The 22,715-nt window shown below is 35.2% G+C and overlaps 1 protein-coding gene across 1 annotated transcript; it reads left to right on the top strand.

Moving 5' to 3' along the window:
* Positions 1–13,043: 13,043 nt before the first annotated feature.
* LOC144575134 (putative pyruvate, phosphate dikinase regulatory protein, chloroplastic) lies at positions 13,044–17,677 on the top strand. The gene is made up of 3 exons (XM_078325253.1): positions 13,044–13,636; positions 14,103–14,736; positions 17,410–17,677. The coding sequence occupies exons 1-3, from the start codon at positions 13,139–13,141 to the stop codon at positions 17,511–17,513; spliced, it is 1,236 nt and encodes a 411-aa protein (XP_078181379.1). The 5' UTR covers positions 13,044–13,138; the 3' UTR covers positions 17,514–17,677.
* The last annotated feature ends 5,038 nt before the right edge of the window (positions 17,678–22,715 follow it).

Genomic DNA, 22,715 nt, shown 5'->3' with positions numbered 1-22,715 from the left:
TGGATTAATACTTTGCAAATTCAGGATAAATACTTTGATGTTTCAAGTTAAATACTAACATTTTTTGCGAAGTATTAATGATTGAGCGGTCCCCCCCATGACTTTTTTAGCAGTTAGTGCGGGGTTTTTTGCGGGGATAGACCTGCGGGGATTGTTATCAGCATCCTTATAAATAATATATCATGATTTTGGATTACCTTAAGATAGACCATAGAAGGAACTTCATTCTAATTTTTGCCACCGTAAGATTCTGATTTTTAGAATTTTCTTGGGTCGTGAAGAATAAGAGAGAGATTAAGAGTGTTTTTTTTTTCTTTAATAGAGAGAGGGAGCACGACCATTTTTATTAATAACCCAAAAAAAGGTATTTACCAAAATAACCACAAAATCTGAATTTTTCGAAAAATAACCAAACCGCCAGGATTACAGGCGGTCCAGTTCCATAGCAGACCGCCAGGAACCTGGGCGGTCCTCTAGGGACCCGACCGCCAGGATCCCTAGCGGTCTGCTATGGATTAATGGGCTCCCACTCCCTCCCCTCTCTGTCTCTGTTTACCCCGCACCACATACCAAAAAAAAAAAAAAAAGATGCGCCGCGCCCCTCCCTCCGCCCAGCGCCGCCGTTGCCCGCCGCTCGGCTCCGCCCTCGGGCCTCTCTCTCTCTCTTCTGCCTCTCTGTGGCCGTCTGAGGATTTGAGCATCCGACTGGAGCGGGTCAGTCGTCTGAGGCCGAGCCTAGTTATCGCTGCCACGATCCTGACACCTTCAGTCCTCTTCTGTGGATCCATCATGTTAAGCACCGTGTCTCATTGGCATCTCTTGAGGTACGTGATTATTATGCGTAATGTACATATTACTAAAAAAATAACACGATCTGAGTCTCAGAAATTTATAATAAATACAGGACGATGACTTACTTATGGTGAGGCACCGCAGGTCTGAGATTCCGTTTGTTCCCCATCCGTTGATGACCCAATGCCTCTTGCAGCTTGGGTTATATCAGATTGCCATGATGCCACAGAGTAATATCAATCCGTATCTGATGCACGGTCTAGCGGAGAGATGGCGACCTGAGACGCATACATTTCATCTCCCGCCTGGGGAGATGACAGTCACCCTCGGTGATGTGAGCGCCTTGTGGGGATTGCCTATCGATGGTGAGCCCATAGATGGCGTCTCAGACCATCCAGACCTACAGAGGATGATACCGGAGTTGTTAGGGTGTCATCCGAATCAGCTGCAGAAGAAGTTCAACAAGAAGAAGGGGGAGGAGGATGAGGCCCGGTCTTCTGGTTACTGTATTTCTCTAAAGTCACTCTGGGCTCACTTCTTCCAGAATCGCATATTCCCCGAGACAGACGATGATGAGGCGATCAGGAGGTACCATTACGCTTTTCAATATTGTTAATATTGTTAATCTCTTAAGTCACTCCGGGCTCTCTGCTGATTGTTCATATTGTTAATCTCAATAATTTCAATGTTTTATATTGATTGTTTCATGTTGCAGGTATATTAGGGCTTTTGTGCTGGATCTGTGTGGTGCCGTCATGTTCGTGGACTCTAGCGGTGATGCGAACCCGATTATGTTTCTCTCTTTGTTGAGGGACCTTGATAGGCCTAAGAGGTGGAACTGGGGTGGAGCCGTTCTCGCCCACTTATACAGATCCCTGTGTCACGCTTGCTTGGTAAGTCTGTACTAATTGTCATTTTAATTTCGTTTTTGGACTTTCTAATTAATTGTACTTGCAGAACGACTCACTGCAAGCCCAAATTCGACTGGAGGCAGCATTTCAGCTTGGAGTACGACTGGGCTGGACATCCTGAGTCATTATCTGTAGGTCCCGGACGTTTGAGATATGAGGTCTGGTACCAGAGACACAGCATGCCGTCAGTCTACCTTACAGGCAATTACGGCGACACCCTTCGACGTAGACTAATGGAGGATTCATCTAGGAGTTTCTTGCCTTGGGGTCCGATCCATGCTCGCGCGGTAAGTACAACTGAAATATACTTTAATTAAAAATTGTAAATTTTAATTACTTATTGTTGTCATAATCATGATAATATGTTGTGTGCAGTTACTGGCAGCTGTGAGAGGAGTTGGAGACAGCTTGGTCTGCATGGCGAGGGATGCTTGGCGAGCCATAGGATGCCAAATGCTCGAGCACACGGCACCAGTCATGGAGATGGGTGGTTGGGAAGGCCGCCTCATTGGCATGATGCGCGATGCTAGAGAGAACATCAATTGGCGGGAGGCGATCAAGATCCGTACGCGAAATCTGGATCAGCCACCAGTCCCTATCTACGCCTCCGAGATGCCGCCACCTCCTGCAGGTGATTACAATTTAATATTAAAAGTAGGACACACATAATCATTTCATTTTCCTCGAATTCTCGGTTCTAATTAAGTTAACTTTCAATTATGCAGCTGATGACTCAGGTTGGGCATTCCACGAGTGGATTCTGAATACCCAAGGATGGGACGCTTACTACAATAAATATGGAGTTCCGGTGGAGATTGGCCCGGTATGTCAGCTTTCTATATTTTATAGCAGAGTTTTTTGTATATATCAGATCTGACCTTATTTAAATTTAGGATGGAGTACCTGCTCGGCAAGACCCTCTCGGTTTTAGCACGAACGACCTTCCCCCGGTGGATACAGATGACGAGGTGACTGCCTCTTGCAGACCACGATACAGAGGTACAATGCAACACGACTATGAGGCTGGTGGGAGTGCATCTCAGACCACAGATGGATTTGTATCTGCATTATTTGGCACACCGCCTTCTGCCACGTATGCACCTAGCTGGGCCGAGGATCCATGGGAGATGCGTACGCAGACCGCCGATGCCGAGTCAGCCATTCCATTTGATCCATGGGGAGCCGCTACAGGTACGCCGCACATGTATACACAGGGCCCGAGGGAGGTTGGCCTCACTGGTGATGAGAGTCAGGGTGGAGAGGAGGACTTAGGAGGTGTGAGTCCTCACTCCCAGCAGATACCGAGGCGTGTGCATACGAACACATGGGACAGTTTCAACTATAGGAGTGGTTTCTTTGATTAGTGGGCAATTGCTAAGGAGTGAGTCTATGGTACTATGCATATTACGATTTGGCACCGTGTTACGGCTCTATATTTAAGTTTTCAAACCCTAACGGTCGATCCGAACCATTCATCTTGTTCTCCATATTAATATGTGTTTGGAGACCAAATTTTACATTTTTTGAAATTTTTTTACTATTTTTTGAAATTGATTGAAAATCACTGTTTTTGGATGGTCCAGAATTTTCAGATCAAGTGATTTTCTAAATATCTAAAAAAATAGTAAATTTTTTTTCAAAAAATGTAAAATTTGGTCTCCAAACACATATTAATATGGAGAACAAGATGAACGGTTCGGATCGACCGTTAGGATTTGAAAACTTGAATATAGAGCCGTAGTACAGTGCCAAATCGTAATATGCATAGTACCATAGACTCACTCATTGCTAAGTACAGAAGCGGAGGCGGTACGTATTTGTCAAATAATTACTTTTGAAAGTTATTAATTATATTTTTTTAAGGAAGTAAATTAATGAAAAATATATATTTATGATCATGATTTCTATCACGTCAATTAGGGATGATTCAATGCAATTAAATGATAAACTTATTTTCATATTTGTTTTTTTCTTTTCAATTACTTGCCTAACCCGCTATATCTGTTCCATTTAAAAAACTTAAATCATTGTCATAAAATTTAAAACTTATATTATGAAAGAATCTTGTAAATATAATTATTAATACCAATTTTATTTTTCGAGATATTACAAGATGTTATCTCAATTTTAAATTGATAATATAAAATTGTGTTAAGATTCTAGACTGATTAGTTAGTTATAATGATATTATTGTTGTTTGAACATACATACATATCTGTAAAGCATTGATAAAAACAATTCATTGTGACGGAATGTTACATATTGAAAGAGTAATGAAATAATTTTATATGGATAAATAACATCCATTAAATACTTTGATGGTTGTAAGATCATTAGATGTGAATAAAGATATTTTATTGAGAAAATAATTAAGAACTATTTGGTCATGAAGTACCATGTCTTAAGCAAGATATTGACATATAATTAAACAAAGAGTGAAAAAAAATATCGGTGCTTCATTGATAATTTTACAATGAAAAATCGATAATTTTATAATGAAACATCAATACATTACTGTTGGGATTAACCATGGTATAAAACATCGGCACATCATCGATTTTTTTAAAAATAAAATATCGATACATTGTTTTTAAATTTTAAACGACCATGCTTTTTGGTAGGAAACTCTAATTTGAGTGTTTAATCATAATTCATAAAACTCGCAAAGAGATGGAAAGTCTAATGACCAGACCAAAAGTCCTGAGAAACCTAAAAATCCGATTTAAAATTTCAGTTGAAGTTTCTAATGAATAACAATGTATACTCAATTTTAAGACTGTTACAATCTAATGACTTTATAATGTTGGTACTTAGGTTTTATAATATTTATACTTAATTTCCCACAGTTAACAAACGACATTTCCTTTAAATTGAAATTGCAGTTGTAAAAAGAATTTGGTGATCCGTAAAAAAATAAAAATAGGTTGGTTCATGCGAAACTAGCACAACCATAAACCATTTATGGCTCCGTGGATCCGTGCATTACATCATTACATGAGATCCGAATTCCGTAGTATAATTTATGGCTCCGTGGCTCCGCCGAAAGATGACACGCGTCTTACAACCACTGATTTTCTGTGACAATTACTATACGTGCATTTTGTTGAAATTAAAATTAGTTACTTCTCCTGATCTTTTTATGCATAAAAGACATTGAAAACTTTTTTTAACAACAAATTATTGTTTGTAACACAACAAGTCCAATACTGAATACATTTTATGATGGTCTCTATAAGTTTGTCGATTTTTTTTATTTGGAACCTCAAAAATATGTACAATTTTTTTTTAATAAATTTGAATTACTCTTTGGTTAATATAAATAAAGCAATATTTTTTTTTGAAAAGTATTGGTAGTACCACCGATTTTATTGAAATCAAACATACTTGATATGATACTCAAATTAAGTACCAAAACCAAATATGAGAAGATCTACAACAATAAAGTATCCATAGAAAAAATAGAAAACATACCAAAAAACAACAAAGGAATAAATAAAGGGGATCGACTAACAGTCCCCCTAATTCAGTCCCCTAAATGTCCCCCTAACTAACTGATGTATAAAGTACAATGGGGACCACTAACTACATGGTGGGATACTAACTACTTGGGGGGTCACTTGTATTTGAAAAAAACTGGACATCAACTTATACGCGCAAGTATTGTCATATGATATATTAAGTATTCATACCTAAGACATTAAGTATTAAAAAAAAAACTGGACATCAATTTTCTTTTATACACTCATCTTTTACACGTTTTTAAAAGTGATTTTTTTTTCTATTTAATCTCGTTAATATTTCTAACAATATGTGAGGAATTTTGCAAATCTAAAATCACAAACATCTTCTACGTAATTTTTTCTTTCAAATGAGATCCATGATGAAGTACTTTTGGGTCCTTCGTCGTTCAAGTATTCACAACTCGATGTGCAAGTATTCACAACTCGATGTGCAAGTATTCATACTTACACATTGAAAAATATTGTTATGTTGTAAAGTAACTTAAATCAATTAATTGTTTTGTGCTTGAACATATTGATAGGTACTAAGAAAAATATTCATATTAATAACTGAACTATGAATTGTTACATTGTAAAATATCTTAATTTAACATTCTTTTAAATTGACAATATTCAAACTATTAATATATAAAACAGTAAGTAACAATAGTTAAGATAGCAAGTATTCATATTTACTTGGTCAAATTTTGTTGTTATTATGAGACATATGTTTTACTAATTTTTAAGACAAGAAGTATTCATATCTATTTAGTCCAATTTTAGTATTACTATAATGCATTAGTTTTACCAATAGTTAAGACATGAAGTATTCATATATACTTGTTTTTGTTATTATTCTTTTCATACATACTTTATCTGAATTATTGATTTCTAAAACACTTAGTATTCATACTTAAGCGTGAAGATGTGTATTGTTATGAAACAATATTTGACTTTAATTTTTTTAAGTATTCATACTGTAGTTTTAGTAAAAAATATTAATATCTAAAATTTTAAGTATTCATACTTACGCATTGAAGTATAAATTGTTATGTTATAAAGTAACTTAAATCAGTTAATATATTTGATACTTGAATAAGTATTCATACTTATAACTGAACATATTGATAGACATGTATTTTTGTTGCGAATCTCTTTTAAGAGATTGATGATATTATCATGTAATCCGAGAAATATTCATATCTATACAAGAAAATATGAATATTTATATTATAAAATATGTTATAAGATAAAACTAATATTTAATAATCAAAGTTTCATACAAATACTAAACACATTTAATAACATAACATTAAAAAACATCTACTACAAACGTCATAACCATAAATATACAAAGTTTCAGACAAATTTATCAAACTAAATTTACACAACAATTTATGTCTTATGCCTACCATATCTTATACATATCAAATATTCATATCAAACAAATCAAGTATCTACGTTGCACAAATCAAACATTTACACCTAATACAACAAAAAATACAGTTGTCTTATGCCTATTATATCAAATAAAAACTATCAAGTATTCACACCTAAAAAATAAAACATGTACACTTTATAAAACAAAAGTACACTAATCTTCGTCCGCCCAAGCTTTTCATGGAAATTTGTTGTCCAGTCCCTATGTATCAGTCCAATTTCCAACAACTTCCAATACCAGTACTGGGTTTTGCTGTACCAGTTCATCACTTTGTGTCTTTTCGACGTTGTTTCGGGTCAGAATCGTACCAGCACTGTGGAAGTAATACCTGCAACACTCTTCAAATCAAGGAATTAAAACAAGAAGACCTTCATAATAGTAGAAACACCAAGCAACAAGGATTTTCAAAAATAAAATGAGTAAATGTTGTCCGATCAAGCTAAATTGTCAGAATTTCGAAAATAAGAAATACAATTATTAAGAAAGAAGATTTCAGAACTTCAACCTATTTTTCTGAGCACTAAGCAGAGACATCCTAGCAATCTAGGGTCTGAGGTAGCGACTGCAGAGTCGACCGCACCTTTCCCCTTTCAATAAATTGATCCCTGACATTGCAGCTACCTGTCAGCCGATCTTGATCAAGATGTGATTCCCTTGTTGAAACTTGAAATCCATATTGATCTATAATTTAGGAGTCTGAATTTCTCGTTTCAACCGTTCATGCACGTTGTCTTCACTGGAGACCAATTAGAGAGTAATTAGTGTGAATTCTTTATGGATTTGGCACATCTTAAGTAGGTTGAGGTTGAATTAAACCTACTATAGTCTAGATGCAACGAGAAATATTAAATTTCAAAAGTTTTACTCAAATTTCTTACAGTTGGGAGGGTCAGTAAAGAGAATCTAGTCAGCTTTCATGAAGTCGAGGTGATTAGATCTGTTTCCCAAGCTCACTTGTTCTCCTCTAGATACACGCTCCTTGTGCCATCTAAGAAGCTGGGACCCGCATGCGGTTTGAGCAACCAAGCACACTTCAGAATGCTAGATGAAGGAGTAGGAGTATGTTGGGGAAAGTGGATCGGAGGCTGATCGGAGTTGGGGAAGGTAGAGATGGGGTGGTGAAGCTCAGGGCAAAGTGGTTCGAAGGCTGATCGGAGGCTGCTCAGAGTGTTGATCGGAGGTTGATCGGAGGTGGATCGAAGGCTGATCGGAGGCGGCTCAAAGTGTTGATCGGAGGCTGCTCAAAATGGAGGAAGGCAGAGATGGGGAGCTGAGGCTCCATTGACGGCAAGGACTGGAGATGTGCTATGCATCGCAGGAATGGAGAAGAGATAGAATGGAGTCTCCTCTTGCGGTGCTTTTTATGGCCATTATTTATTTAAGCTTTTTCTAGAAGGTTCACTCTTTCCTTTTTTGAATCAAGGATTGCAGTTGCCGCTAGTCTTTTCTTTTAAGGAAGTTAAACTATCAGGGGGACGATTAGGGGACCAGACAGCGGGGTACAAAATCTTTACTCTAAATAAAGCAATATAAACGATAAAACCCACAATTCTAAGTTCTAACAAAAAAGGAAAAATTTCACTCGTTACATAGAAGTGAGAAAACCCACAAAGGAACTATTTACCCTCTCGAAATCCAAAGTCCAAAGTCGAAAACTCAAACTCCGACCAAGTAACGATTCTCCGTATTGCGATATTAGTTACTTCCTCGAATCTCTGTTTCTCTTCGCTTATTAGAGGTTAGTCTCTCTGGATGATTGTAAGTGTTTTTTAGTTTGTTGTTAGAGGGGTTGAGAATGAAAGGCTTAATTAAATGGGTTCTCTTGTGATTCTCTTCAACGACAACTAAATTGTCTTTCAATTATTGAGAGTTTTGGAAACTAATTACTGCTTACTGCGAATTATAGTTCAGAAAAGAAAATTTCGGAGATAAATAAAAAGAAAAATTTTAGTAAAACAATAACTTACGTTTTTAATTGGAAAAAAGAAAAACAAGGAACCTCGTATAATTATCTTCAGAGATTTGGAATTTGAAGGCAACTAATTGTGCTCACTACAAATCTAAGTCCAACAAGCATCTAGGACCCTAGTCTAGTGAGTAGGCATCTAGGACCCTAGTCTAGTGAGTAGTGAGTTGAGAGGGGGGGGTGTTTGGACCAAAGAGTTTTCAATATAAGGTAATACTGAGTTGGGTCACAAAAAACAGTGGAAATGAATATACAGGTTTTTTTTTTCTTTTACTGGTACCTGTGAATTCTGGTTTTCTGTTATATTTTTAATACATTGCAGGGATTTTTCTGAAAAATTTCGGTATTATGGATCAATTCTGGTACTGCTTACGGTCTATTTTATAAATTTCTAGCTTTCTGCACAGTTTTGAAGAAATTCTGAAACATTTCAGGGTCTTTTCTGTTAATTTCAAGTATCCTGTACTTCTCTGGGTGAATTCTGGTATAGGTCAGGTAGTGCAACATTTCAGGTCTGACAGGGTTCAGGGACTGATCTGTGATAGAAAATAAGTTTCTTTACAAAACAGTTCTTGGGCAGAGACCTTTTAGTGATAAGATGTAAAATTTTGTAAGAAGAGCCTTTTCCAATGGGAATTTCATGAAAATACTAGTTTTCAAATCTTGAAATGTTAGTAGTAGTGGGGAACAATAACAATTAAAGAAAACATTGTTTTGAAATTTATTTGATACATTTTAGGTATAAATAACAAATAGTAATAGTTACAAGGTTTTGGTTTTTGCGAACAGGGTGAGCACCTGCTTAAAATGGCCAGCATTGACAGGATAAGCAACTTACCGGAGTCTTTGCTTCAATGCATAATGTCTTTCTTGGAATCCCGAGAGGTTGTGCAGACATGTGTGCTGTCAAAAAGATGGGAGAACTTGTGGGCTTCTTTGCAATATCTGTACCTTGATCAGTCAAAATTTGAGACCACAAGTGGGGACATAAGAGATATAGACGAGAGATTCATGAAATTTGTCAACAACCTGCTATTATTGCGTGATTCCTCAGATCTTGAGAAGTTTCGTCTAAAATGTCATGAAGACGATGCTGATGTTTGTCACCGGACAATCATGACATGGATTCTGTATGCCATTAAGCGTAATGCTAAAGTGATCGAGATAAATGTTGCTGACTATGAAGAGTTACCTCAATGCATGTTCAATTGTGAATCTCTCGAGTTAAATCTGTGCATATCTAGCATAGACAAAGGCATTAAGTCTAGGGGAATCAATCCTCCTAGACTAAAGAAACTGGTACTTTGTGTGCATTCAGATGATAGTGATATGTTGCAGAAGCTCACTCTAGGTTGCCCTGCACTAGAAGGTCTCTACCTGAATGAATGCAACTTCGATATGTGTGTTGTTTGACTTGTTTCTTTCGCCAAACTGAAATATCTAAATATTAGGTCGGAGGCGGAGCACATGTGTGGTGAGTCCATTAGTGCTCCCAATCTTGTATCACTTGCATTAGATGGATGCGCACAATTCTTTGGAGAAATGACTCCTGAGAAAATGCCATCTCTAATGCATGCAACTATTTCTCTAAGGACTTGTGACCGCTTTGATGCAAAAAAGTGTAATTTGCTCCATGCTGTTGCCAATGTCCAAAATCTTGAGCTATCTGGGAGCACAATTTTGGTAAATGCTTAATATTAGAGATAAATTTCCAAGGATTATGTGATATATATAGGTCATGGGTTTTGTTCACTGTTGGTATTGTTTTCAGTAAAACCTGATACGTATGATAGTTATATTACACATGATAGGTATAGTATCTGGTATTAGTACATCATGCTTGATTGAGAAAACTACCTCCCCAAGAAAATCCTTTAATTTTTCCTTTTATTTTATGCTGTCCAAGCTAATCCTATTTCTTTTGAATGCAGATTTTGTTTGCAATTAAATTACCTACATGCCCTACTTTTTCAACCTGACAACTTTGCTCCTTCGCAAATTTTGTATTATTTGTCATTCTAATGAGGTCGGTGACATATTAAGGCATACACCTAATTTGAAGAAGCTTACTTTATGCGGAAACACTAATGAAAGGGTACTTATTTTTCTTACAAAAAATTTCTCTGTTCAGAAAGAAGGGTTGTTTATTATTTACAAGGGGCAATGTGTCAATATTTTGTGATTCATTCTCCCGGAAAGTGGACATCAAAGTCACACTTATCACTTTTCTGTTCAATTTCCATAAAAATGTCCTTATTGAATTGTTGTTGAATATTTCAAATGAAGTTCTCAATAAAGACGAGAACTTGGTGTGTCAACATTTGAATCTGGGAGACCAAAATATTTTGGACATGAATGGACTTATAAGAATGTATAATACTAACTATTCAATAAATCCAACTAACCATCAGAGCTGTTATGAACATGTATTGAGAACATTTTGTTTGGTATATTCACTTGGTTTGTACAACAACAAATATGTTGTAGCGCTTACTTATGATAACTGATAGATATTGACCAAGGGTTAAACACTGCAAAAGATATCACAATACAATATTAGTATACTGAATGTCATAGTTGATTTGGTCCTAAACTCTGTGGACTTGTTCAAATCAGCTTGGAAGTCCAGATAACTTGATAGATAAATAAGGTTCTAACTTGATCAAAGATTATAGGGGAAGAACTATATTAAAGTTTGGTTTAGGGCAATCTACAAACGAGGACATGTTGCCATGTCATCATTTTTTTTTTTACCGTCATTGTGTCATCTGGGTTCTTTGCTAATTGTTTTATTTTGCATGATTCCTGACCATGCATGGTTTTTGATAAACTGTAGTAACTATGTTGCATTTTTTTTTTTAAATTCTCTCTTATTTGTGGTTTTATTCTTTGTTCTTTCCTTGAACTTGCAGTATAAATGTGACCAAGGAAGCAACTCGATCGAGAGCGCATCCTAGTGGATGTTTTTATGACTCGCTTTATAACTAAACTTAGTGGATGTTTTGTAAAAGAACAACTTAAATTGTAGTTTTGAAGTTTTACCACTGGTTTAACTAAAAGCTTTGGACATCATGTGATGTTGACTTTATTTTGATAAAATAATCGGTGATATTGATATATCAATGGAGAGTTCTGTTAGCTATATATGATTGTGCAATATCAGATTTTGGACAGTTAAAATTAGATATACAAATTAGGAGAGATATCAGACAACATTTTTTAGTTCATATTTTATTGTATTCTTTTCACATGTGAGGCTAGAGTCATCAACACTTTTTTAGTGCTGTCATTGAAGTTTCAATTTGTAGCTTTTCGTATGGAAGGAAGATTATAGAAATGACATATTCATACCCATCCGACAATCCGTCTACCTATCTACGCCACATTATATATTGAGTACACAAGAACAAAGATGAATGCAAACGCCTAGTCTCTCTCTTTGACTAAACCTCTTCGTTACCAATCAAGCCTTGTACTTTTGAGTTTCTACACCTTGAATTGGAAACAAATTTACCATCTTACGTCCCTTCGGACGTTTAACGAGCTGCCAAGTCTCTGGTTCTTAATCAAAGACTCCATTTCTTCGCACATAGCTTGAGTCCATTCAATCGCATAATTCATAGACAGATAATTTAAAATTTACATGCAAATTAAATTTATAAAAGTGTACTTGCAAATTAGATTTTATAATTTTATAATTTTCTGTACTATCTTTTAGATAGTAAAAAAAAAATAAAAAATCCCTTTGAATAGTCTAGATTAGATAAAGGGATTTTCTATGTACCTAAATATTTATTAAACAAAAAATTATAAAAAAATGATTTGATCTAAAAGTATATTTTTATATGATAATAATGTATCTACAATTATATTTTTTTTTCATAATAATAATATTAAACAGTTTTACATCAACTATTTAAACTTTATAAAACTTTGTAATACAAATATTAACCTAAAGTAGGTACCAATATACGTATATTGTAGTACCGTAACCGTACTTAAAAAAATAATGTATTTCTAAACATAAAAAATCAAGGATTGCTGAGCTCAACACATCACACAATTCCCACGTGCCTCCTTCTCCTTGCTTCCCAATCCCACATAGTCAAATACCAATCCAAACACAGTCGGCAGTCAACATGAACTTATCTTTTCCTCTCAATACCGCTCATGCGCGCCACCGCCAAAAGCAACAATCCATAGTAACTCTGAGTCCCTATCCCCCCAGGTACCTGAGGTGCAATTAATAGAAATGGACGGTCCAGATTAATTTCATCCAAGCTAAACTCAATCAGGCAGCTGTTGAGGCTAGAGGGTATGCTTTGATATTCGTGCTAAGTAAAATGAATGGTCCAAATTCACCAACTTACACCTCAGTACCTGGGGTGATGCGGATTTGATAACTCTACCCACAGCTTTTGTTTCCAAAGCGCGCATGAACTCTTTATTTCCATTACTCTTAGTCTTACCAAATGCACTTACCCCTTCAACCATATCACTAATCAGAGTCACAGTTTCCTCAAATTAAATGTCGCAATCGGATCTACACAGTTTTTCAAATCTCCTTCCCACGGATCCTACCGTTCCTTCCTCCACCAACCCAACCCGCCTCATCTCTTCTTACCTCTACGACCCTGAAATTCATCCGATCTCGCCTCCAAGCCCGACCGGTCGCACGAGTTGGCAGTTGAGCCGGTGGTCTCGTGTTCGTGCAATCCGGTCCCACCGGCGGCTTGGTTTCCCGGCTCTGATAGAGAAAACCGAGTTGAGCGATCCATCCATGATATCGTCATCATGGTCCTCTTGTTCGTCCAGATCATCAGCTGGAGATGTGAAAGAGGAGAAGATGGAAAAGATGGACGGTCCTGATGGACTTTTTGATGTGATGAATCAAGGGAAACAGATCTATATGGTGTCGGATGGTACGGGATCCACTGTCGAGCACTCTGTATACGCCACGTTGGAGCAGCTTGACCATTTCCATGCCGATGCGGGCTGCCCTGTAAATACGCGCCTCTTCTCAGGGGTATTTTCGTCTTTTGTGCTGTCTTTATATTTTTTCTTTAATTTTGGGATATTTTGATTTATTTAAATCAATATAAGTCGAAACTAAGGAGACTTTTTTTTTGGTTGGAATGAACCAAATTGTTTATTACAAAAGGGGTGTATTAATTTTCAGATATATTATATTCAAAATTCATGTGACAGAATTTTATGTTAATTCGAATTATTTCATACTCAAGTTCGACCAATTACAACTTCGCATGGTGATTATTACCATCACAAATTCACAATTATACATACTAATGTCAATCTGTCAGCTTCTGAAATGAAAAGTTTAGCTCAGTGAAGCCCACCATCACAATTATATCCTAGCTATATTTTTCATTAAATATATTTACCAGTAAAAACAATACTTGATGTATATAAGCCAACATCTGTAACAACATCTATATTGTTCTAATTTACATAGTTTGATTTATACTGTTCAGGTAGAAGACATGGAAGCCCTCTTGAAGATAATCAAACAAGCTGCGAGGGACAATGCACTTGTCCTTTACACCCTGAAGGACCCCACAATTGCCAGAGCCGCCAAGCAGGAATGTCAGCGATTGGGCATTCATTCTGCCGATATTCTGCGGCCAACCAGTGAGGTGATTGTCGACCACCTCGGCTTTTCACCTAAGGTAATTCCCCGTGGGGACCCAGGCAGCAAGCCCAAGCTCGCTGAGGACTATTCCCGGTTAATTCATGAGGTTGTCGATTTCACCCTGAAGCATGATGATGGGGCCCAGACAGAGGACCTCAGCCAGGCCCACATTGTCCTGGTTGGCGTTTCCCGTACCGGAAAAACACCGCTTTCAATCTACCTGGCGCAGAAGGGGTACAAGGTGGCAAACGTGCCGATTGTTACAGGGATGGATTTGCCGAGGAGCTTGTACGAAATGGACCAAGAGAAGATCTTCGGGCTGACGGTAAGCCCAACTGTGTTGCAACAAGTGAGGATGCAAAGGGCTCAGGAGCTAGGGATTCATGGGAGTAACTACTCAGAGATGGACCATGTGAGAAGGGAGTTGGAGCATGCGCTTAAAATTTTTGCACAAAATCCATCCTGGCCGGTAATTGGTATGTTCTCAGCTCTTCAATATATTTCAAGAATATATAATTTTCCCTCAATACATTTTTTTTTCCAATCAAATCCTCCTAATTTGACTGGTGATCTACTATATATAATTCTTTTTAACAACAAGGACGGATGGACCAATCCACAATCAGGGGCGGGCGGAATCAGGATTTGAGCATAGGGGGTGCTAAATAATATCATATAAAAAAAATACATAACACAATATAATACAAGATAAGAAAATCCTTCACTATTTGATTTCACAAAATATTATAATAAATAACTACTGACGGGGGCGGATCTATGAAGGCTCAGGGGTAGGCACTTGCCTACCCCTAGATTTGAGCATAGGGGGTACTAATTTTTTGATGTGCCTACCCTTGATTTGATATAGTGCCTACCCCTAACTCAAAAATACCTTTGTTTTGATCTGTTTTGGCTCAGTCCCTATTCTAAAAGAAGAAAATCTGGTTTAAATAAATTTGAGATTTGAGCAGCGGGAGAAGATAAATCATAAAGGGAAGAAGGAGAAAATGAAGAAGATGTTTATGACAGTGGGACCCATTAAATTTATTAAACATGGCATTTAACTTTAGACAATTTCAGCCCAATTAGACTCACCAAAGCCCACAAGTGTTTTCTAGACCAAACGTTACATGTGGCTGTTAATTAATGTTGAAGATATTGAAGATTACCAAAGCAACCCGATCCAATAACAGCTAACCAGCTTTAATCAGTGCATTGTTTAGGAATACACACCTGTCTCAAGTCTTCCTTGTAAGTGTAATCTGTTTATTATGGAAATAACAACCATAGGAAATTTTTATCTTTTGTATGATTTTATTTTATTATAAAAGTGGATCATACGAATATAGCATTGTACCCAATAAGTTAATGGGTTTAAACTCGATTAGTTATTTGAATCCGATTAGTGCCCTACTCTGACGGAAATCCTGAATCCGCCACTGACTACACCAACAAAGTGTCATGTCTATCAAATTAAACTAAACACATAATATTCATATATTTTTATTTAAATTTTGCCCTATAATTTCCTAAAATAAATAGTTGAACCGACGGAGCTAGAATAAATATTATTTGTTTATTCGTTTCCAATTCTTTTCTAATTTGTTTATTACATTGTGCAAAGAACGGAAGGCCCAGGCCCAATTAGATCAAATGAGTCAAGTTATATTTTTTTAAAATTTACATTGAAGCCCTCTAATTTAAATATTTTTTTATAGGGGGGCTTATACATGTAAAATGAACAATATAATATAATTTCTATATACTTGGTAATAAAAAAATTACAAAGTTGGGGTGACTTAGCACCCCCCAGGTATAGGTAAGTTTCGCCCCTGTCCACAATCCTCTAAAGAGCATTCATGGAAAATCCAGCTCCGTTACCCTATTTATTGAAGCAAATATTTATATCTATGCTATGAGAAGAGAAGGTCTATAGGCATTGGACCTACTTTAGAGTCCAATAAGGTTTAAGACCGTCCGATCTGTATTAAGTTATGTGGGCACGAAAATTTAAGTAGTCAACACTGATTTTAAAGTGCAGTGCACGTACCTAAATGCATATCCAACAGTAATTTAGTCTATTGAACCAAAATAGGTCCGATGAACATCTAACCTAATCTTCTCTGCTATACTACATCTTTATACCAAATAAACGAGAAAATCTTCCAACAGAAAGCATGCCAAATTGGTGCCATAGTAGTAAAAGCTGAACTCTAACGGGTGTTTGTTCTAAATAGCGCGCTATAGAGTTTTTGGACTATAAAAGCTATAGTGCTATCGGTACTATATAGGCATAGTGTCTTTTTTTTTTTTAACTATTCTGCTATGACTCGATAAACGCTATTTCTATACCTATTAATAAACCAAAATTAAAAAAAATGAGATATCTTACATTAAAAATCTCTGGATAGAAAATCTTTATACATGCATGTTATAGTCGCCAAAAACCTTTATACCTAAAACAAAATTTCTCTGTTTTTTTTTAGGTTATCATATTGCACTGTTAGTTCTTTTGTGCATTTTTATATAATTAACACTTAATTTGAGAACTGGAATTAGTAACATTTTGCAAGATATAGTAAAATTCCATGAGCTATCCCAAAAAAAAAGTTTCCTTTTAGTCAAGCTAGTTGGATTAAATTTTTATTTTTTTTAAAAATTAATTTTGTCCGTTTCATTGCTAGAGCATCTCCAACAGTGATTGCTTATGCTGATGTATCAATTGTTTTTGTAATTGCTGGGTTGTATGGCTATTGCTTATTTAGCAATTCTTGGAAAAAAATACTTAATAATAAATCATTTTCTAAAGATGAGTTGGCCAAATGTTTAATTCTTATTGGTCAAGTGTTTAATACTCAATTATTTGGTTGATTGTACTAATGTAGGAGTGAATTGTTTAATTTCTAAAATTTTCATAATTGTTATTTAGCAATTAATTTCAATTGCTGGATTGAATTGAAGATGCTCTTAACTTACATACTGTTTCGGTAGTTGGATTTCTGTTCAAAGTTATATTTTGTCCGTTTCAATACCATTAATTTTTTTTTGTCTTTTTAGGAAAAGCCCGGAGGTAAATTTTGCCTTGTGATATTGTTCTTTTGTCCTTGGTAAATTATTTATTGCAGTTATTAAAAAAAACATTATTGCAGATGTGACTGGAAAAGCAATGGAAGAAACGGCTGCTGAAATAGTGAGGATGCATAATGACAAGAACCAAAAACGCTTGATGCCGCATATATCTAAACGATACTAGGGTTCTAAAATGTTGTATAAGAGCAAAAGGTACTTTATAATTAACTGAATCAAACTGAATTGTTGTATATTCAGTAGAAATGTCGAACACGTGAATTCAGCATCTGTAAATTAATTAATATTTCTGGGTAATTTAAGCTGACGAACAGTACGTATAAATTGGAATTTTTTTATGAAACAAAAAGGTAACCAAGCAGAATTGCAAAGAAACTGGTTGTATTTTCACTAGAAATAATGTTGGATGCTCTGCTGTGCCTAGGGGTGATTAATGAGCGAGCATGAGCGAGTTAGGGTATGCTCATGCTCGCTCATTAAGTAAATGAGCGAGTTGTTAATGAGCGAGTTTAAATGAGCGGATAAATGAGCGAGTTGTAAATGAGCGAGTTATGAGCGGCTCACGAGTTATGACTTATGACTCATAACAAAATTATATAGTGTGTCCACGCATAACAAAATTTGTTAAAAGTCATCGTAATAAAATCCAACAAATTGTTATAATTCATTTAAATGAGTGAGTTGTTATGACTATTATTTGTTTTGGGCTTTTGGCGGAGGTTTTGGTTCTGCCGATTTACAAAAAAAATGAATATGAAACTATGAATATTAGTATATTACACAGGATTAAATGTTACATTGTACTCATTATATTACACATAATTAAATATGAAACTATGCTCACTATTTATCAATTTTAATGAGGCAAGGTTGATGTTATACAGAATTACATAGGATTAAATGTGGCAGGGATTAGGTGTGGCAAATTCTTAATGAGCGAGTTATGAGCGAGTTGGGTCATGCTCATGCTCGCTCATTAAATAAATGAGCGAGTTGTTAATGAGCGAGTTTAAATGAGCGGATAAATGAGCGAGTTTAGATGAGTTTTTAATGAGCGAGTTATGAGCGGCTCACGAGTTATGAGCGATTTACTCACCCCTAGCTGTGCCATCTGAATATGTGAAATTCAGGGCCTGTAAACAAATTTACACTCTTAAGCCAACTGAGAAATGAAAGAATTAAACTGATAGAAATTGTGTGTATTTTATGTTTTTCTTCTCTCTTGGAAACAACAATAGCTTGATGTGAAGAATACAAAACAGAGGTGGCAAGTCCGATGACATGTTCAGAGGAAAAAAATAGAGTTGAGTTACAAATATGAGACTTGATATTTGACATTCAATTTGCATGGTTTATAAATTAATGTTACTCACTATCGCTTATTCGTCCGAAGGACCGAAATTTTTATTTAACCTTTTTAAATTTTTTTTTTTTTCCAAATTATGTAGAATTCAAAAAATTATATAGCCTCCAAACTAATGTGCGGTCCATTATTTATACCTTTTCAAAAGAAAAAAATAAATAAATTATGAGGTATTCGAAAAATATCAGTCTCCAAATCAATCTACGGCTCTATTTTGGGGCTGCAGATTGGTTTGGAGGCAATAGTATTTTTCGAAATCTCCACAAAATATGATTTTTTTTTTTTTTTTTTTTTTTTTTTTTTTTTGGAATATGGTATAAATAAAAATTTTGGTCCGAAGGAGGCTAATTTCTAAACTGTAATTAATTATACAGAGCACCTCACCTGATTGTTGCAAAGTGATGGGCTTTTTTTTTCTTCTAGCTATTGGAATATATCATATTGTTCAAAAGTCAATTGCAACAGGATATGGTGAAACTAGCGTGTTACTTATCACAACTAAATTAATGACACATAATAAGCTCAACTCATCGTATATCATATATAGCAAATTAAGTGACTACAATTTGTTTGCTTTTTATGAATTTTTCTTACTTTTATATAGTACGACGATAATTACATACATCAGCACCGTTTTATCCACCAATAGTAAACAAATTCATCTTTTTTTTTAAGACAATAAATAATGTATTTTTTTTTTTTTAACATTTCAGCTGAAGTTAAATATCGAATTTTAAAGAGTCGTCTACATCGCTGATACGGAGTTAAAAGTTGTTTGATTCTTATATTTTATATTAAAAAATATCAAATTTATGGGCCGAAATTTTTATTTTTGACATTTAAAAAAAACCACATAACTACAAATTTTTATTTTTAGATTTCAGATTTACAGTTTTATAGTTTACATCTGTTAGTTTATAGTTTATATTTGAGAATTTTACAATATTAAAGTTCTATAGTTTGCATATGTATGTTTTACAGTATGTGTAGTTTTAATTTATATGATATAGATGCATATATAAATATTAATAATTGAAGAAAAAAAAATTAAAACTAATTTTAATTTGGGAAAAAAATTTGATTAAAAAAAATAATTTTGCATAATTTCCGGGGTTATATTGAAAAAAACTGCAAGTTTGAGAAGTGGTTCGATTTTAAAATGTTCTAGAATATAAATTAGAGAAGTACACCAAGTGGTATCGCAGCAAGTACAATTAGTTTGACAAGTTGTGCAAGTTACAAGTACACAAAGTGGTCCCGCTGGATATTAGAATTTTAAAGTGTGTTTTGTATATAATTCTGTTGTACCCTAAAATATTACCAATTAAATAAACAGAAATTGGTAATAATTTAAATACTTGGAAAGACGCCAAATGGTTTAAAATCTTCCTGAAATGAAGGGAAATGACATATTAAAATTCATGGTAATATTCTACATTTAAAACCATGAATTTTGATATAAAATTCAGATTCTAACTCCAAATAAGTTTGTTGTTCTTGCTATTTGATCTTCTTTTGTTATACCTTTTACTTCTTTTCTATTTTTGATGTAATAATCTTCCTTAAAAACACCTAAATAATGTATATAAACATTAAAAATATGAAATATGTTGTTTTAATATAAATCTTTCATAAAAAATTATATTTTTTGTACATTTTTCTCTATTTTCTTTTACTTTCTTCTTTTCTGTCTCCTCTGATCACTTTTGCAAATTGATTAAGGGCTAGGATGAGTGTAGTGAGCAAGTGGGCATCCTTGCTCATCTAACCCCTTAATTTCTTTGATTAAAAGTGATTGATAAGAGGGAAAAGTGACTTAAATCAAAAGATAAACACACAATGACTGTTTAAAGTGAGCAAGTGAGCATCCTTTGCAGTTCTCAACCTAATGATCACTTGAGAGGGCCTATTTACAAGTAAAACTAGGGAAATAGTGAAGTCATGCTACCAAAATAGCTAATTTCACTATTTTGAAGGGTTTATTTGTAAATAGTGAGAAACTGAGGTTCAAAGTGTAAAAAGACAACGATTATACTGCCACATGTCATTTACACCTTTGAACTAATGAAGTTTTGATGATAATGCCTTCAAATCAAGTGTAAAGGTGCCAAACATGATTTTCAAATATTCAGGGGTCTCCCTGCATAATCTAAAAGTTCTAACATGTTTTAAATATTCTAAAATGATGATTTCATGAACCTTAAGCTCTTTGATCTCTTCTTTATGTTTACTAGTACCAAAACAGTGGCTTGAGAGCCTTGAAATCTGTTGTAAAGCCAAACCAGACCCTAAAGTGACTTGTATCAGTCCCTGGTACCATACCAAACCTAAACTCAGCACTTAATTGCCAAAGTAACTCAACTGGTACAAAGGAATGCATTGAAAAGCACTGTTTTGACCTATGTTGACAGATCTGTCAATACTGATTAAAATATGGACCAAACTGAAAAATGGACTTCACAGTCAGATAGAGCACATCAAAACACATGAAATTGATATAAAGTTTGCATCATTTGGACTTTCCTACACAAAGTTATGATCTGTTAAAGTTCATCTTTTAAAAAATGAAAATTCTATATTTAATTTGGTAAGATTACCAGATATGCCCCTGGCTTCATTCAAGCCCTTTTGATTGAGCAAATGGACTCAGAAAAATCCCAAATTTGGAACAAAAATCCTTGATATACATATCTTTGAATCTGTAAAATAGAAATCACACATCTTGCACAAAATCCAAGAGAAAAGGGTTTAAAAATATCAAAAAAATGCATGTTCTTCATGCCAACTTGATCCAAAATCCAATCCAATGTCAATTAAAGTTTCCAAACTCCTTTAAAACTTTCCAAATGATATAATTGGCTTCTCTGGATACTCAATTTAGCCTTGAACCCTTTGAATCACCCTCTGGTACCGGTTTGGTATTGAAACCGAAACCACAAAGTTCAAATCGTGCTCAGAACTTCTTTAAAAGTGAAATTGTTGCTTCTAACATCTTCTATAGCCTCATACGATCTCAAGTGACCAATTAATTGAAAGAAATCATAAAAGAATCGATCAGAATCAATCTAGGACTCAATCGGTACCGACAGATACTGTAGATGCCTGTTCCGCCGCCTCCGATGGTCGCCGACGGCCGACAATGGTACCAATCGACTCCTGATAGCCTCGCGATCACAACCATGCTCTTGGCCGGCGTCGCCGTTGCCTAGATCGGCCGGAAGGAGTTCATCGGGGAAGAACCCTAGCCGGGAAATCCTTTTGCACGAATCCTGAAGCAAACCCCGTGATCCAAAGGCCCGTATTCAAATTCACGAACCAAACGATCTCTGACAACATGGGACCCTCTGTCAGTGATTCAAACAGATTTAAATGACATGGCACTAATCTCAAAGCCCAAATGAGTGGTATCTAAAGCCCTGTACATTAATTGATAGCCCAGTACACATCTCAAAGGCCCAAAGCCCGAATCTTGAAGGCCCAGCACCAATCTCAAAGCCCAGAAATGATTAAACAAACCCCTTTTACATATAAGCCCCTCTGTTTATTTAAAATATGCAGAGAAACCCCCTATAAATTAACAAAGAGGCCCTTGTCAGAATAAAAAACTTCTCAAATAAACCCTTGAAGGCCCAAATTTCATTCCAAACCCTGTTAAAAGCCCAAATTACAGCCTCAGGTCCCTGGAAATTTACAAACAAGTCCCTGGAAGTATAAAATTTTCACAAATAGGTCCTTCCAAGTCCTTTTTGACCATAACTTTCTCATACTAAGTCCAAATCAACTCAAATCAGTCCCAAATAAACCCAAATCTAATTGTCCATAATTTTAAATAATATTTGAACATATCCATGTCCCACAAATAATCTGAAATGACCAAAATGCCCCTCTCTCGACATATTTTTATAAATAAAAGTATAAAAATGACATCCAAATGCTCTTTTCATATTAAAGACACATAAATGATATTTCTTAATAATTTTCTCACATTTTAAAACATATGAAATC

The sequence above is a fragment of the Carex rostrata genome, chromosome 23 (genome assembly GCF_964058835.1).
Source record: "Carex rostrata chromosome 23, lpCarRost1.2, whole genome shotgun sequence".
NCBI lineage: Eukaryota > Viridiplantae > Streptophyta > Magnoliopsida > Poales > Cyperaceae > Carex > Carex rostrata.
Note: the sequence above shows the minus strand (reverse complement) of the source record. Positions and strands in the feature narration are given on the sequence as shown.